The sequence below is a fragment of the Chlorocebus sabaeus genome, chromosome 11 (genome assembly GCF_047675955.1).
Source record: "Chlorocebus sabaeus isolate Y175 chromosome 11, mChlSab1.0.hap1, whole genome shotgun sequence".
NCBI lineage: Eukaryota > Metazoa > Chordata > Mammalia > Primates > Cercopithecidae > Chlorocebus > Chlorocebus sabaeus.
In genome coordinates, this window is record NC_132914.1 from 90,095,417 (window position 1) to 90,114,543 (window position 19,127).

Below are 19,127 nucleotides of genomic sequence, written 5' to 3' on the forward strand. Positions count from 1 at the left end.
GACTGACTCATACATAATAGAGAAACCTTAAAGAGTGAATGAATGAATATACAAACAACAGTAGCAAATACTTACATAGTTATGCTACATAACTAAGTTATATATTTAAATGCCAGCCGGGTGCAGTGGCTCATACCTATAATCCCAGTACTTTGGGAGGCCAAGACAGTAGGATTGCTTGAGGTCAGGAGTTTGAGACCAGTCTGGGCAACATAGTGAGACCTAGTCTCTTATTAAAAAAAGAAAAAAATAGGCTGGGTGTGGTGGCTCACGCCTGTAATCCCAGCACCTTGGGAGGCCAAATTGGGCAGATCACCTGAGGTCGGGCCTTTGAGACCAGCCTGACCAACATGGAGAAACCCTGTGTCTACTCAAAAGTACAAAATTAGCCAGGTGTGGTGGTGCACACCTGTGATCCCAGCTACTCAGGAGGCTGAGGCAAGAGAATCACTTCAACCCAGGAGGCAGAGGTTGTGGTGAGCCAAGATCAAGCCATTGCACTTCAGCCTAGGCAACAAGAGTGAAATTCCATCTCAAAAAAAAAAAAAAAAAAAAAATAGTGAAGTACAGCAGCACACACATGTATTCCCAGCTACTCAGGAGGCTAAGGCTGGAGGATGGCTTGAGCGCAGGAGTTCAAGGTTGCAGTGAGCTGTGATTGCTACTGCACTCCAGCCTGGGTGACAGAATGAGACCCTGTCTCTAAAAATGAAAATAAATAAATTGTAAAAATTTTAATGCCTTACATATATTAACCCATGAATTAATATAACCTCTCTCCAAGAGCAGAAGGGAAGCCTGTATCCAGAAAGATAGCTTCTGCCTCCTGTATCCATTCTTCCTATTTTCAGTAAGATTTGATGAAAGGTAACAGGGCAGACCTTAAAGCCTCTTGTATTTGACTTGACTGGGACCAAAGTCTATGTAGGCCAAAATCACCAAGCCAGACAGTGGTTCAGGAGCAAGCCACAAAGGGGGTATGTCAAGGTTGCAAAACCTTTGCTTGGTGAGTGTGCTCACTTTCAGTGTGAGCCTCTTAACTGCCCAAGGGATGGCAGAGGAATACACATAAAACAAAGCTTCAGTATGTGGCGGCTGGAAATCACTTCTGTTCTGTAATTTGTTTAGTTTACTTCTTCATGGGGAAAAGTATCATAGTAGAGGGCATCCTGTGCTAGGAATTTCTTCTCCTACTACAGTGGCTATAGTTATAGATTACTATAGATTGGCTATATTTAGAGATTGTGGCCTGACACATAGACTTGAGTAAAGGAAGGTACCAGAACACCCATGAGGAAGAGGAAGCAGCTCAGCTGAGGGTTCAGTGTAGTCACAACCTGCCAACTTTAAGACTTGAACTTTATGGGAAATCTGACATCACTGGATTACCTTGAAAGATGCATGTTTTTTCTCCTCTATTTCTTTTATTTTTTTTTAATTAAAAAATCTTTTAAAAAACATTATGCTTCTGGGAACAGGCGCAGTGGCTTACGCCTGTAATCCCAGTACTTTGGTAGGCTGAGGCGGGTCGATCACTTGAGGTCAGGAGTTCAAGACCAGCCTGGCCAACATGGTGAAAAAATACAAAAAAAATTAGCCAGGCATGGTGGCACACATCTGTAATTCCAGCTACTTGGGAGACAAAGGCACAAGAATCACTTAAACCCGAAGGCAGAGGTTGCAGTGAGCCAAGGTCACATGACTGCACTCTAGCCTGGGTGATGGAGTGAGACTCTGTCTCAAAAAGCAAAACCAAAAACAACTATGCTTCCACCTTTTTTATTTTCTGATTTTAACTACCATCTCTTGTTCCTTTAAAAAATATTTTTCTCATTCCGCGGGCCCAGTAACTTGACTAATTAGGTATAGTACATGAGGCAGAGTAGCTATAGAGTAGGAAAAAGTAAATGAGGACAAGAGAGAGATTGAGCTCTGGAGTGAAAGACCTAATTCCAAATCCTGGCTATATCATTTGTAAGCTCTGTGACCTTGAAAAAATTAATTTGTTTCCTGTTTACAAGTAGGAATTAGCTGACCTATCTCATAGGGTTGTCATGTAGAGAAAAAACATAGTATGGTGCCCAGTACATAGAAAATGCTTTTAAAATGGTGTCAATTATTGTATTAGAATGTCAGTTAAAAAAAGAGCTATTCCTGCCTATATATGATACTCTCTCCGAATTGTATTTCACAGGCGTAGCTTAGCAGGTCCTTTCATTTATAAAGTCCCTTGTACCTATACTACAAACCAAATGGAGCAAGGATGCCTGGAGTAACCTTAGAAGTACAGTTACAGTTTTTGAGGAAAATGAATTCCAAAAACCAGCCAAGAATAACAACCTGGTCTTTAAAGCCTCACTTGCTACAGGGAATTTATAAGGCAAAGAATTATAGAGTAAAACAAACACAGCCAGCTTTTTTTTTTTTTTTTCCCCAGAAAGTCATTTTAATAGGTTTTAGTTCTCTCACTGAAGAGAAGCTGGACAGAATTTTATGGCCTCTCCTTAACAGACTTTATTTGTTGTAGTAGAATTTAGGAATTATGATGTTCAGGTTGTTATGAGTATAATCTGTGATACTGGGGTAGTTCTTGCAGTTAAGAAAATAAGTATTGACCGGGCGTGGTGGCTCACACCTGTAATCTCAGCACTATGGGAGGCCAAGGCGGGTGAATCACCTGAGGTCAGGAGTTCGAGACCAACCTGGCCAACATGGTGAAACCCCATCTCTACTAAAAACACACAAAATTACCTGGGCATGATGGTGGGTGCCTGTAATCCCAGCTACTTGGAGGCTGAGGCAGAAGAATTTCTTGAACCCAGGAGGCGGAGCTTGCAGTGAGCTGAGATCGCGCCACTGCACTCCAGCCTGGGTGATAGAGCAAGACTCTATCTCAAAAAAAAAAAGAAAAAGAAAAAGAAAAAGAAAAAGAAAAAGAAAAAGAAAAAGAAAGAAAGAAAATAAGTATTTTATTCACTTGGATTCTGAAAGAAGCTCAGCCCTACTCAGATAAGCCTGAGTTACTAACTCCAACAAATACAAATAGTGACAGCAGACAAGCATCAGCTTAATGATCAGCAAGAATATGTCACTTGCTCCCTTTTTCTCTTCTCTGAAGTACTTGATATGGGCAGGAGACAGCCCTGGCCTGTTTTTGTTTGTTTATTTGTTTCTAAACACTGACTATAGAAAGAATGTACAGAGCCACATGCCAGTGGCTCATGCCTGTAATCCCAGCACTTTGGGATGCCGAGGTGGGCAGTTCACGAGGTTAGGAGTTCAAGACCAGCCTGGCCAACATAGTGAAACCCCGTCTCTACTAAAAACATAAAAAATTAGCCAGGCGTGGTGGCGGGCACCTGTAATCCCAGCTACTCAGGAGGCTGAGGCAGGAGAACCGCGTGAACCTGGGAGGCGGAGGTTGCAGTGAGCCGAGATCCCGCCAGTGCACTCCAGCCTGGGTGACAGTGCAAGACTTCGTCTCAAGAAAAAAAGAATGTATAAGCTTCAGAACTGTGTTGTATTAATAATTCAAAGAAGAGACTTACATTTTAAAAGAGCTCCTGCTATATTAAAAAAAGAAATCTGCTCTCCCACTATCTCCTGTCTTTTCTTTGAGACCAGCTAGAAAATGACAGAACAGGCTCTCTTTTGCAAACACAGAAACCATGCCAACGTCTCTTTTTGTTTTGTTTTACATTTCACCCAGTTTGGTGGATGCTGGATTTTATTTGAGTGGTTTTTGGCTTTTCTTGGCCTGAAGTATTCAGGTGGTTTTGTATTTTTGCCACGTCTTAATTTGTTTATAAACCTTGGTTGGATGTGACTTCCCTTTAAACACAAAAATAAAAATTTTTAAAGAAGTGGTGAGGAAGAAAAAAGAAAATATTATATTGTTTTGTATATTTTTATTTATATTTTCACACACAAAAATCTACCTCATATGCTTAGCTTGTTCTATGAGGAGGGGCCCATTTCCCATTACTTAAGCCATAGTTGCATTTCATCAAGTATCAGAAGTCATTAGCTAAAGAAGAAAGGGTTTTTATAGTAGAGTGGGCTTTATTTGGACATAGTAGTGGGGTCTTGGCATTGAAACAAAATTAAAAAAAATTTATAACCTACATAAACCTCCCACCCTCATTAAAACAAAAACAAGCCAAATAGAAAACAAACCCCAGGTTCTTGTACTAAGAAATTGTTTGGATTTCATATGAAATGATTTGGCTTTTTGTCTTTGTAATATCTTTTTCTAGTCTTTGGGCTGAGAAATGCTTTTCTTATACAACACGAAAACAGATATCGACAGTGTATAGCAGCATTCTTATTACAAGCCCAAACGGAAAACATCAAAGTATGTATTTTAATGTTGTGGGTCTTTGATTCTTCAGAGTTTACATAAGCTCACCCCCAGCCTCTTAAGTAACAGTGAATGGAAAGTTTTGTGTATTTCTCTCACCCACTTGGGAAGGGCAGATTTGGGAGGACGGGAGGGATACATCTAGTCCATATAATGCTCAAAAGCCTCAGTATTTACGATTTCCTCACACTTGCAGGGTTGAGGAACAATTTCCTCATGCTTGCAGAGTTCTCCTCCTGGAGAAGCTCAAGAGCTGCCTGAGTTCTGCAGTTTCTGTAGGAAATGGGGGAAGAATTGATTTGGATTGCATGATGAACTTTTAGGATGCTCCAATCAGTTTCCTAAGTGCATATAATAGGATATTAGCTTAAGGAGGGCCTGGTGCAATAATGATCTGTGTCAAGTCAGCTTGTCAACCTTTGAAAAACTGCCATTGTTTTTACAGCTATGGAGTTGAAAGAGCAGTTGCCTGACTCTGGTTTCTCTATCTTAGAAGTTTCTATTTTTGAATTTCCCCTGGTAGGCTTTCATCATAGCCACAATGTGGCCAGACAATAAATGCAATATTCAATTTCCTGGGTCACTGCCCTCAGTCTCTTTCAAATTATACTACAGGTTGAGAACTTGTTTCCACAGAGAATGGATATTCCAGCAATGACACGTTCAAACTACGTATATTCTCGGTACTCATTTTTCTAATGAGTTATCATTGACTATTGTTTGATTACTCATAACTGTTATCCAACGTGCATACCATACTCATTTAGCCTATCTGCATTTTCCTGTATGATTAGAAGTATTTATATTAGATGTAAGAAAGAAAATATGAAAATGTTTCATTAGTCTTCAGTTTTAAAGAGCTGGTCAATAAATATAGCAGAAAATATTAGCCCAAATATGTGAGAAATTGTCAGCTTAACATTCTAATCTCTATTTATGTATTTTTTTTCTTTTTTCAACAGAAAACATGGATGGCACAAATAACAACTGCAATTTCTTGCTTTACCAAGAATCAGGAAACCAAGAAAATATCTTTATTCACATTGCCCGCTGAATCCTCTGAAATTTAGGGACCTAAAATAAGTGGCATGCCTTTTTAGAAGATTAGGGTTTAAGTTATTATTTCATTCAAACTTTTGTAACACTTAGCTACTGATAAGCTAGAAGGAAATTTGCATTTTAAAGAAGTTCCAGAATTTGAAAATTTGAGCTAGGAAAATCCTCAGTATAGAGGAGTAATGACTGCAACAAATTTGAACTCTGAGGAATTTCTTGACAGATACATACCGACATCCAGATTACTTTCTAATGCTTCTGTCAAGTTTGTAAGAGGTGTGAGTGAAGAAAGGTGCTAATTTGTAAAGGGTGAATGATCAGATAAATGGAGTATCAGAAGGAAAACAATGTCCACTGCTTGTGTCCAATATGAACTCCAGCATCTTACTTTGTGTGTATCTATGAAATAATGAAACCAATTTTCCTTCATGGCTTGTCAATCAGTCTTAACTGCTTTGTAGTCCTGCCTCAAACACAATGATAGTTCTTTAGATACAGAGCTTGATTGTTCTTTTAATATACAAAGCGATAAATAAGTACATTTTAATAGCAGTTTTAAAATTCCTATTCTCAAACTCCTCTCAGGTATACTTTATAGTACTCTAACGTGGAAGTAGAAAACCCCAAAGACTAAATTCCATTACTTTAAGATAGCCGGGGGGGAAAAAATCTGGCTTTCACCAGTTAACCCTTTTGCATGGCTTTTCTTGGCCTGTTGTGAAGTGTACAGATTTTCATAGACATAGTAAGGTATCTGTCTCTTAACTTTATTTTTTGAAGAATGATGGTGTTTGCCATAAAAATACTTTCTGGTTTTGATTGGGGTGTGTGTGTGTATGTTAGCACAGTACAGTCACTTAATTTTATTTGGCAGGACTTCAAATTTCTTCAGAATTTTTATCATGAAAGGCAGTTTGAATAATTATTATATTATGACAGGATATATACTATTAACTACATTCAAGGAACTAGTTCTTAGGGTCAGATTATTGCATCAAATGGAAGTCCACAAACTTCCACTTCAGGCTCATACCTTTTGCAATTTGCAAAGTGAAAGTAGTAAATTTATCAAATTTGGTTGCAAGGCAACTGAAGCCTTAGCTGATTTTGTTAAGCTAAAGAATGGGATAGAGAGGGTAATATTTGGGCAAGTCACGTGCACAGTAATTCCTTGAGGAAGGTGAAATTTCACCATGCAAACAAAGCAGCAAAGACAAGTGCAGCAGAAAGGCTTTTGTACAAGGCAAGCACTATTAGAATGGAGACTAATAATCTCTTTATAATAATGTCAGACATTTAATAGAAGAAAAAAATAAAAGGACAATCGGGAGGACAGTGACTATTGTTAATAGCTAAGAATAAATGAGGTGGGGAGAAGGCAAAGGGGAGAATAGACTTCAAGTGAATTTCTAGAGATGGCATCTGGATGGGACTAAAAGCAGTTATGTCCAGGAGAAGACAATATAGATTATGCAAGAGAGGATTTTATAAAGAAATTTCTGGCTGAAAAAAATTTTTAAATTAACAATCGTCTTGCAAATTTTTTAGATACAAACCAACCTCGGAGGTGAGCAGTAGACTAACACGAGGTGACTTCTCAAATTCCTGTAGTCCCATGAATCCAGCAACCACAGACTTACTTGCATGTATAAAGGTGGTTGTCTCCCTCTGAATCTCATTAAAGGGAGAGACAGACTGACTAAATTAACAAAATATGTAAAACAGCTCAAGAATACGCTGCACATAAACTGGAATTCTATAAAGCTCACAAAATACATGTCTAATATACAATATATTAGATGCTTGAGGATATGCACATTAAACTCTTCAGAGGGTTTAGAATGAAGCACATTCAAATGAAGGGATCGTGGGGGTCGGAACAAAAACCATTCTAGAACCGTGGCACCCAGGAAGAAAAACAATGGCACATTGGGCCTTCCAAAAAGTATCTTTGGGGACAGGAAGGAGAAAAAAATAAATAAATAAAATTTTTAAGTATCTTTATGAAATAAGGGATTAATTACATATTTTTTATATTTGTTTTTAGTTTTGTTAATTCTCTACAATATTAAATGGAATGTCTAAAACAAAATGGCATTAATAATTTCTCGAGATCAGGAATTTAATTACTGTTCTAAATTGAACAACATCAAAACACCACTGTCTATATCCAAGTGCAAAGTCCTAATATTCTGTAAATAAATTAATGCGAAATGGTTAATATAGTGTTCTCTCTTTTGTTAGACAAAACAATTTATAGTCACAGAATACAACTAGTTTAGAAAGAAATGTTTTTTAATATAATATTTAAACATATTAAAAAAAACAAAAGCAACAATTCAATAAGGATCCTTCCATTGTTCTTTATACAGATTTAAATGCTGTCGTGTACTTTATCAGTTACATTTATAATTAATAACCTCCCAATCACTGAGTTTAGAAATTGCAGTATTTACTGAGCTAACCTTTCTCACAAAATAAGGCACAACTACATGATCACAAGTAGTAAACACAGTACAAATAATGAACCCAAAAACTAAATGAGAAAATGTTCATGCAAAAGTATCTACAGAAGTTATGAATATATGATCCAGTTCAAGGAATTACAGAATGTCATATACACAACTGCATTGTGTTACAATAAATTTATTACTTCTACACAGAAAGAACTTAGTGACTTCTAATTCTATTTTATACAATTTTACATCAATTTAGTAAGTTTATGCACAATATTCACATCTGCAACAATAACAAATTGATCATTAAAATTTGGGCTAAGGGCAATTAAGACACGATAATGTGTGGCACATGATAATTACAGAATACCATTCATCAAGCTCATGTCTAGGAATACTATAATGGTGGCACATTTAAATTTTATGGATCAAATCATCCATGGTTTTACAGCCAAAGTGCATTTTTTTAAAAAAAAAAAACTCCTCTAGTCAAACAGGTCATGAATATCAAAATATAAAATCATAATTTGCTCTCTACTTAAAAGCTAAACATTTTTATGCAAATGTAAGGTTAAAAAAAAGTGGCTTTAAAGTTCTCAAAACTATATAAAATAATCATAAAGACTTTTTAAGAGAGATGGGAAAATAACAAATTTGGCAGTTACTATTTAACATTACTGTCAGGAAACTATTAAAGTAGATAATTCCACATTAAGAGGTAGTTGAACAAAATGTTATTTATACACTGCATTGAGGTTTTTGTGTTTGTTTCCCTCATTTTTTCTTCAAAGGAACAAATCATATACCAGCAGCTTTGTCTTCTTTCTATTAAAAAAAAGTCTGTAGGTATAGTTTATTGTACACTAACCCAGCAAGACTTAATTTTAACTCACATTCTGTGCCGGGGTTTGGAATTTACTAACATTATGCCAATGTGCTTTTCATTAAAGCCAAGAGCAGTACATGCCAGCTCTAACTCACTGACAAAATAATAGTACCAGCAAACATGTAAAATGTACAGCCAATAAGGACTTCAAAGATGACTTTTTAATTAAAAGGAAAAAAATTAAAATTTTTGTTTTCAAAACACATTAAATTGGGGAGAGTTCGTAGCAAAAAATGTTGGGTTTCATTTATATTATCAGTATAGTAGTCTATGGTAGGTAAATTACTTGGGACTTATGAAATGAAATTAGTTAGATAAAAATGAGAAAATCATTCAAACACCTATATATGGTTACTTGTCTTACAATTTTTTTGTGAATATGTTGGGGGCAAAGGGGAGACAGACAGAAGGCCTGGAGGGTGTCCATTTAGGAGACAAAGTGAACAAATATTCAAACCCAGATTTCTCATGGAATTTTATTATCTCAAAAAAAAAAAAAAAAGTGGTGCTGTGAACATCTGTGTTTTTCCAGCACACTTATTAAGTTATTTATATGTAAAATTATAGAATTAAAACTATTTGGAAGGATTTATAAGTATATAAAACTACATAAATAGTTTGGTTTATATTATCCAACTATTATTTTTAATAAAGAGCCACGGTATTTCTTCATTATATATGCTCAAGGATATATGTTTATCCAAGTCCAGGAACTTAATCGATGTTCTTAATAGCTAATGACAACAGGGTTTACTTAAAATTTTTTTTAAATAATTAAACAAATACGTAGTGATCTCTTTCAGTTTACATACATTGTAGGTATAGCATAAATATAATTTCATTTCAGAATATTTGAAAGCAAATGTATATTATAAACTAGTATAAATGAAATATTAACTACTATTATAAAATGATTGCACTGAATGAATGTATAACTACATTTCTTCTTTAGAAAGATTAATAAACCAATATTAATAACTTCTCTCTTGAGATGTTTTACAATTTTCCAAATTAATAAGACTATGCTAAATTAAAGTTCGATACCATTGTTCAGAATACAAATAAGCTAATTCTTAATTATCCTTACGGTGCTTAGCCATGTTGTTTTAGTTTTTATTGTAACTCTGGGATTCCTAAATATATTTGTTTTTGGTGACACTCTATTTCTAGGTGTTAGTTACTTAAAGGGAATTTCACAATAGTAAAACTGGGAACAGTTGGTATGGAACACCAAATTCAGAACCATTTTAAGTCAATTTTACAACTTTTAAAAATTCTTCCCAATAGGGAATAAGAACAGAAAGTAAAATATTTAATGTCTTCTTACCATTTTATATTTTGTTTTCACCAATAAGACCACAGCAACATTAGTTACTAACTTTAAGATGCAAAATTATAAAACAAATACATGAAGCTGACCTATGCTTGAAAAGGTTAAACCAAATAAAGGAAAAAATCAGATCTATGTAAAAAGCAAACTCAGGTTCCTGAAGATGCTAGAGAGACAAAATAAGGGTATGATATGCAGGCTGATCTCAAAAGACTTCCCACTTACAAGAAACCGAGAATAAGAACATTATATAATGTTTATTATTCATCCTCCAACTGAGGGCTAGGGTAAGAAGCTTTCTAAGATTCTAAATGGACAATATGTGGGAGTTTAAGAAAGAGACAGAAAAAGACAAAAAGAAAAATTAACCCTATTCTTTGAAATACAACCCCAGATAACCATAAGTAAGCAAATTGATTTTACACAGGTTTTTATAAAATCCACCCAAGAAAATTTAATTAATATTGTTAAAACAAAAACCATTTTTGAATTCATGGTTACTACATATTTTAAGATAAACTGTATTGAGAACACCCAAGTAGTAAATTCATAACATAACAATGCAACTGAGCTATGAACCTACATATAAGAGAAAAAGGTAGAGGAAATGTTACAGTTCTGTGCATAACTTCACAAAGAGAATATTTAATACAATTAATGTGCTATTGTGCAACAAAAACAGCAACAAGTGATAATATCATCCATGTACATTTTTGTACATTAAATTTAGGAGAAAGAAGTAAGCTATGGAATTGCATTCTTCATTTGTGAATAATGAAATTATATTAAAAAAATACATTGCTATTTTCTGTCCAAAGTTTATTTACATTTCATTGGCTAATTCTAAACTTGGCATGAAAGCTATTCCAGGGGCTAAATGGGAAAAAAGTAATGAAAGATGATAAGGCCAAGTCTCACAAAAATAGAAGAGTTTTACTTGATATCCATAACATTCCAAAATATACTAATTCCTATTTGGTCTAGTATTGCAACCAATGTCCAAACCAAATAGTAGTCCAAGACCTCTATTAAGTACATTTATTAAAAATCTAATGTTAGTGTAATATTACTCTGAAGTTGTGATAACCCATTATCCTTGCAAGTCATTGAAACATGCATCACACACACGAACAGGCTTCTTGGAAGAAGGAGTTAAGGCATTTTTGGCTGAACATTCAGCACAGAAGATATTTCCACACTGTCGGCAGTGATGCTGTAAATGACAAAATTTAAACAATTTTAAGAATAAAAACTATACCAAAAGTATTATGAAACTACATGAATACCACCAATTACATTGTGAAGGTACATTAGCATGAGAAATATTTAATGATATAATGTTTCAATATGTTAACTTAATCTCTTTGTTATAATTAAATGGAATGTTTCCTATTTATCAAACACTATGCTAAACATTTTATATAGAATTTATCACGGAACTCTCAAAAGAACCAGAGGAGGCATTTAAAAAGTGTTTATAAAGTATCTCTATCCAATGAAAAACTATTCCTAATTCCCAAATGTTTCAGGCACTAATGTCTCCAATAGAAATATAAACTGAAGTCATAACACAATGGTAGTATTTAGAATATATTTTAAAAATATCTCTGCTTTTTCTTCCTTTAAAGAACCCAATGATTACTAAAACATGAGTTTAATGTTGGTGCACTGGTTCAGAAAATGATTGTCCCAGACAGCAACTAAGTTGGAAGACTGAATTTAAAAGTAAAATTCAAACACATATACTAACCAGAAGCTAGTCTGCATGAAGTTTAGTTATTCTATGTTGTTGTTAAAGTTTACTGATAAACAGAAAATTATTCGATCAAATGAAGGACTATTTTGATGGTTAAAACATTAATTATCAGTGAGAAATGAAATCCAGAAACAGTTAAATGAACAAAAGTATTTACCCGTCTCACTGTTACTGAAAAGCCTTTCCCACAGGCCATACAGTTTTGTACTTCATTGTCTTCGGCCCACTTTCTATTCAACGCTTGTGTATGTTTGATCTGTTTTTCAAAAAAGTATCGATATATTTATTATAGTACTGAACATTTTAAAGAATGCTAGATTATTTCTAACTTGCTGCCAGAGTTCTATGAAATTTTGACAATATGACCCATGAAATAAAATTTTTAAAAATCAGAAATACACTGGTCAGCTTCTATTGTCAAAAGTAGCTATATTCATACATCTGAATGACCAAATAAAATTCATGGAATTTTATTCCTGAAACATCTTGCTAACTTTTGCTGATTTCCAATTCATTCTAAATATAATCATGAATCTTTCCTGGTAACTCTGAGCATATACTCAGATCACTTCTTTAAAACATACTGACTCATATATTCTTTGGTATTCTTGAATTTTGTAGTTCTTTCCGTATACTAACAATTCATGAATGACATGGCTTCCTAATGAATCTCTGAGGTCTCTGAAACAAGTTCCTTACTTTTATATTTAAGTATCCATAAAACCTACAATACTGCTAAACAGACAGTAGCTATTTGAAAGTATTTATAAAACATGAGATTTTTTTAAAAGTTAAAAATATGCTTTTCACTAATAAGTCAATTCTAGACTAAAAAACTGCCTCATATCAATAGTTGACTGACCTGAAGTGATTGGTTTTCTCTGCCCAGCTCCTGCACTGCTGCAGTTGTATTATCCAACTTTCTTTGCAATTCTAATACTTTGGTTTGAAGCTTTTCTATTTCACCTTCTCCTTTAAGACATCTGGAATAGATTGCAAAGAGGTAATTTTTTAGAAAACCATTAAAGACCCTTCTAGGGTATAGATAATGGACTACTTTAGTAATTTAAAATATATAATACATTAATTTTTACTATCTGATTGTTTTACAGATTAATTTTTAAATTAATATTTATAACTTAAATACCTATAGAGGCTTATGCACTTTTCTCAAGATTCTTCTATTTTTAAAAACTATGGAATATGACAATCTTTTTATCACTTACAATGGAAATAAACTTAATTTTACTAGGTATCAATCACCTTTCCAGTAGTGCTCTCCTTTCATCTTGATTATTCTGAACCGTTGCTTCTAATACTGCAATTTCACCCCGTAAGTCATCCGTTTGTTTCTCGAGCTCACTAACTCTCCGTTGACTAGACTGCCACTCCTTCTTCACAGTGCCTAAGTTTTCATTTAATGCTGTAATCTGCATAGTAAGTTTAGCCTCATTTTCTTCATGCTTCTTCATTCCTACTTCCTTTTCTTTTATTTCAGAATGCTGAAAAAAAGGAAAAGTGGGGGGAAAATCTATTACAAAAGTAGTGCAAAATAAATGTGATTTATTAAATTTAAAATATTGGCAATATAAATACTATTGCTTCTTTGGGAATGGAGGCAGGAGAACATATTTCATTACACATTAATAAAACTGATTCCACAAGCATCTATGTAATACGAATTGGCTCAAAGGTCAAAATGCTGAAATGATGGATAGTGACCATCATGATGGTGAGCTAAAGTGACACAATATGAGATTTTTCTCCACCAGAGCAGGAAAGACACATATGGTTGGGATAGCAAGGTGCCCTAGAGACAAAGCTGAAATTTCCTTATTCCTCCTAATTCCATATGCTTTCTTTTCTCTATCAGTCTGCCAAAAACCATTATGAAACCTTCAAATGACTGTTTGAAGTTAAAATTGAAACTCTTCAACTAAAACATTCAATGGCCAAGTTATCTGGGCATATTTGGACTTAATTCAACAGAGGAAAGCCAGATGCTTCCCATCTGGCATGTGCAACTTAGGAAAGGAAAAGCAGACTTTGTTCATCATAATTTCAAACTCAAGTTTCCGCTCCCCCTTATCAACATTCGCTTTGACCCAACAAATGGGTTTCACATGACTAGCATTCACACCATTTACCAGATCTACATAGTTGTGCGGTTATTTGGTTTCTGACACTTAAAAAAAAAAAAAAAAAAAAGTTTTTAAAATTTTATTTCATTTCAGTGTTCACTTATATAAACAGAAATATGGTTACAGGGTAAAATATTTCCAACCACATGTCAGCTATTTAAACAAATAAGATCTTCTTTCTTAATCAAAAACTAAAATGTTAGGAAAGCATTTTAATCAGATCTCATAAGTAGAATAGTCCTCTCACTGGATTGATTTAAAGCTCTACTGCAAAACATACTTCCCCTGATTAACTCACTGACCAACTTAGCTTCTTTCTCAATAAATTCTTTCTTCAGTTCCTCTTCTTCCTTTTTCACCTGGTCTTTTAGTATCTGCTGATTTCTCTTCTCCTGCTCAACAGCTGCCTTCAGGGAGTCTGCTTTTCCTTGAAGTTCTAATTTCTGCTGAATTAGAAGCTGTTTAGCATCCTTAAGATTTGTTATCTCCTGTTGAAAAAGTAGGGCCCAAAATAAATCATCCTTCATAGTAAATATTTCAAAATGTAGCTAAAATTTATGCAATTTATTACAATAGATTGAATATAGGTTTTACCCACTTACGAAATTCTTAAAAGTTCAGTATTTTAAACAATTGGTTAAAAAGATGCAAGATTATATGTCCTGCTCAACAATCATTTAAATCCAGGTGACAAAAAATGTATACGTTTTGATTATGTGGAGAAAGAAAACAAACTGTACTCTCTATTTTGCCTTTCCTCACTTAACGTTTACTGATCATCATTTAGTTATCACACATTGAGTTAGGTTCTGGGGACATAACATAAAGATGAATTATACACATTCCCTGATTTAAGGAAGTCGCATTCTAGAGGACAGAGGAACATAAAGGGATAATTAATTAAAAACCAAAATGATAACTATGCTGACAGACACAAAGGGCATTATGAGTGCTCTCAAGAATCTAACCTTTTTTAAGAAATTCGTATTTTACAAAGCAAATAATAAACAATTAGTTTTCTTCAATGGGTACCCTGTTTACGCTTATAACAGGTAAAATGTTAAAAATAACAGATTATGAAAGGACTTTAGGAAGAAAAATAATTGAATAAACAATCCCTTTAAATCTTACTTCTAAACTCTTTCATATTTTGAAATTTACTACCCGTGAGCATAATTTTCTAAATCAATACATCTCTTGATTATCATTTCATTGAGATCGAAACTCTTAGGGTTACTTTGCTTCATTTGGTAATGTGAAAACAAATGTAACAATTTCAATATGGGTACAGGTATTATGCAATACAAAAGCACTCTGGCAAGAGTATTTGTCAGAAACAACAGAACAATTTGCCTAGCACACAGCAAGTTCTCAATAAATAAATAAATATGTATTTGTATATATATTTCTTTAAAGAACAATATAACACAGAAGGCAGGAAAAATGATTATCTTAACATACCTTTATGCTTTCTTGTTTGTGGGACTTGAGTTCTTCATTTAGTTTAGTGATTTCTTTTTCTTGTCTACATTTAATTTCTTCTATCTCTGCCAATTTAGACTTTTCATTTACTAGTTCTTTTTCTTTCAGTGACTGTAGAAAAATGATATATTTTAAAATAATTTTAAAGAAAATGCTTAAATGAAAATGGGTGTAATAAAAATGACTGCTACTATTGATGACACTGGCTCCTGCCCCTTTCTATCTAACTTGGGCAAATTACTTACCCTCTCTTGGTTCTTGCCTGTTTCCTTATTTATACAGTGTGAACAATAATAATAAGATAATTGTAAACATTAAATAGTTATAGTTAATATTGTGAAATAAAGAGTACCTGGTCAGAGTAATGATGTTGTAAAATTTAGCCAAAACTACTATTCTTACTCTTATAACTCCTATTTTATTACTATCACTATCTTTATATAAGGTATCTAGTTAGGAGCACTACATATTATCTCAGTTAATCTCTAGTATATGTAGATTTTTAAATCTCCATTTTCTAGGTGAGGAAACAAAGGTTTATGAGACATGAAATAATCTATCAGAGGTAGAGCCAAAAACAAAGCAAGTCTGTCTGATGTAAAGCTCTCACAACTAAACTCCTATAAACAACAGTTCTTTTTCTTTTTGAAACGGGGTCTCATTCTATCACCCAGGCTGGAGTGCAGTGGTAAGATGATGGCTCACTCACTGCAGCCTTGACCTCCCAGGCTCCAGCTATCCTCCCACCTCAGTCTCCCAAGTAGGTGGGACTACAGGTGTGCACCACCATGCCCGGCTAATTTTTTTTTTTTAATAGAGACAAGGTCTCACTATGTTGCCCAGGCTGATCTTGAACTCCTGGGCTCAAGCACTCCTTCCTCCTTGGCCTCTGGGAGTGCCGGGATAACAGGCATGAGCCATCAAACCTGGCCTTATGAACAATAGTTCTGTCAGAATTCTCTAAACCTGAAGCACAAATCATGAATTTAATTCCAGCTTCACCATCTCCACACCCACAAAACATTTTTAAATTAAATTTCAGGAACTGAACCACTCAGAATATACCAAGAATTTTAGGGATTATACACTGCAGAGTAATATCCTGTCAGCTAATAGGAATGTATGATTTCAACTATAAAACAAAAAATAAACTCTTCCCTAGGATCTGAATTTTTCTTTCATATAGAATTTAAAGTGATTTTTAAAATGTACTGGTCATCTATTAATAAATGAATGCTTTCAACTTTGTAACTTAATAAACTCCTTAGACACTCTGGTTCTTAATTTTAAGAATCCTTAACACACTTAAGAATTATTTCTAGATCTTTTATATCTCATTCATGCATCTAAAGGATAACATTATATGAGAAATAGTTGAGGAACTATATTATCTTTCCTGAAATAACCCAGGATCTATGGTGTGAAAAATTGATTTGTTTGTAAAACTAAAAAGGGCAGTAAGAAAAAAGGGTAGAAATAACAAGGAGGCCATTAAGAAGTACTTCCTGGCATTAAAATCCCAATGATCAAGTGTCAGAAACTAGAGGTCCCTCTGAGAGAGCTGTTGAAAATAAGGATGATGCTTGTACTGAATAAGAGGATTGACTGGATGATCTCTAAGACAATTGTAACTCTAAGATTGTAGATTTAGGTCAGAAACATGCAATACCTTTTCTTTCTGAATGTCTTGTAGTGCTTTACATCGCTCCTGCAATTGCTGTTCTTTCTTTGCTGAATCCTGCTCCAATGTAGCCTTGGCAGTCTTCAGTTCTTGAATCAATTTATTTTGATTTCCAATTTGATTTCTGTTTGAAATCAAGTCCTCCTGTGCTAGAGAAAGCTTCTCTTCTATGGACTTACAAAAACAATTTTCCCAAATTATTATATGCCATGTTTTTAGTAAATTCAACAGAAACATAAGTTAATATAAACATTGTAGAAAGCAATATACTAAAAAAAAATAGCATATTATACCCATCAGTAAGACCAGGTAAAAGAGAAAGAATTCTAAAATATTAACTCTCTTGCTTATAGAAAACATTTATAATATAAAATATTTAGTAAAATGGAAGCAATTCCAAAGCCTCTAAAAATAATCTATTTACTAATAAATATTGAAAGTATTTGCTGAATGTTGATCACATCTTCAATACTGGCTAGTTGATATGAAAGAATACCAAGTAAGTAGGGACCATATCAGTATACACTCAGAGAACCTATATATGGTTAAAGTCATAAGGCAATGTGAAAGAAAACAATTTTAAAAGAGATATAATTAAATCCTTCATTATGCATACATATACATTTGGTAGGTTCTATGACGTCCCTTGACATGCTAAAAATAGTAATAAATAGTATGGTGTTATGACATAGTGGTTTTTGTCCACGGTTCCTGAATCAAAACTCCCATGTCCTTTGTTACAGTTTTTTGCTACAATGTTGGGTAGGTTAGGTCTCAGGAAACAGAATCTCCTCTCCTGCCCTCCTTCCACTGGTCCCTAGGCAGGCCTCTAATCTTCTTCCCCACCCCACTTTCTGATTGTGGGTCTTAAGACTCTTCCCTGAGAGGGTCCTGCCTCATACCCTGGTGAAAAGAATGCTTCCATAAAAATCCAAGAGGACTGGGTTTGGGGAACTTCTAGATGCTGAACATATGGAGGTTCCTGGAGGGTGGCGTGCCCCTTCCCCCATATCGCCCTACACATCTCTTCACCTGAATTCTCTGTAATATCCTTCATAATAAATCAGTAAATGTAAATAAGTTTTCCCTGAGTTCTGTGAGCTGTTCCAGCAAACTAATTGAACCCAAAGAGGGTGTCATGAAAACCCCAACTTGAAACCAGCTGGTTGGTCAGAAGTTCTGGAAGCCTGGATTTATGATTGGTGTTTGGAGTTGTAGGGAGCAGTCTTGGGGATTGAGCCCTCAATCTGTGGGATTTGACACTATCTCTAGAGAAATAGTGTTAGAATTGAATTGGAAGACGCCCAGTTGGTGTCTGCTTCTTGGTGTGTGTATGGGAAAATCCCCCTATGTTTGGTCACAGAAGTCTTCTGTGTTGATAATTGTTGTGGTGTGAGAGTAGAGGAAAAACACAATTTGAGAGAGTTTTTCCTGAAACAAATAGGAAGGATTATTTTGTCACAGAATAAAAATAACTACTTCACAGCTGACAACCTGATCAAGTCAATGAAAAGAGAAAATTCAGCCAAACATCTGAGGCTGTATCCTGAGAAGGCACTACTCTTCTCATCTATATCGTAGAAGCAGTGATCGTCATTTAACATCGTCCATAGTCGTTGACTGTTTTAAAGCCCAAGTATTTTGAGAAGCAGCAGCTGGGGAAAGGGGAAGTTTTTTCACTCATTACACTTCATTTGGGGATAAATATGGTAACAGGTAGGTAATGGGTATGGTAAGAACCTTGCCACTCTCCACTGCTACTGCGAAGAATCAGCAGGGTAAGAGATCCAATTGATCTCTTCCATCAGATCTGGAAAAAGCTGATCTTTCTTAATCTAGAGGTACAGTTCCTTTGAAAAGGAGGCAGAAAACGTAATTTAGGAAAGGATCCCTGCTGAGTAGGCTTGTATACAACAAGTATTCTGTTTTAAAAAAAAAAGGAAATAAACAAAGATCTTATTTATGAGGATTCTTAAGCT

The 19,127-nt window shown here is 34.6% G+C and overlaps 2 protein-coding genes across 3 annotated transcripts in view; one reads left to right on the forward strand and one right to left on the reverse strand.

Moving 5' to 3' along the window:
• PLEKHG7 (pleckstrin homology and RhoGEF domain containing G7) overlaps window positions 1–5,845 on the forward strand; it is a 63,379-nt gene extending 57,534 nt beyond the window's left edge. For both annotated transcript variants that reach the window (XM_073020995.1, XM_073020994.1), the window contains 2 exons: window positions 4,257–4,354; window positions 5,323–5,845. In XM_073020995.1, the coding sequence (XP_072877096.1) occupies window positions 4,257–4,354; window positions 5,323–5,430 (206 nt within the window). In that variant the 3' untranslated portion in view covers window positions 5,431–5,845. The remainder of the gene's footprint in view (window positions 1–4,256; window positions 4,355–5,322) is intronic.
• Window positions 5,846–7,690: 1,845 nt separating this feature from the next.
• Window positions 7,691–19,127, reverse strand: part of EEA1 (early endosome antigen 1) — a 155,436-nt gene continuing 143,999 nt past the window's right edge. The window contains exons 23-29 of the mRNA XM_008004236.3: window positions 17,137–17,322; window positions 15,447–15,578; window positions 14,288–14,473; window positions 13,108–13,346; window positions 12,707–12,827; window positions 12,002–12,100; window positions 7,691–11,301 (exon numbers count right to left, since the gene is read on the reverse strand). Coding sequence (XP_008002427.1) covers window positions 11,179–11,301; window positions 12,002–12,100; window positions 12,707–12,827; window positions 13,108–13,346; window positions 14,288–14,473; window positions 15,447–15,578; window positions 17,137–17,322 — 1,086 coding nt within the window. The 3' untranslated portion in view covers window positions 7,691–11,178. The remainder of the gene's footprint in view (window positions 11,302–12,001; window positions 12,101–12,706; window positions 12,828–13,107; window positions 13,347–14,287; window positions 14,474–15,446; window positions 15,579–17,136; window positions 17,323–19,127) is intronic.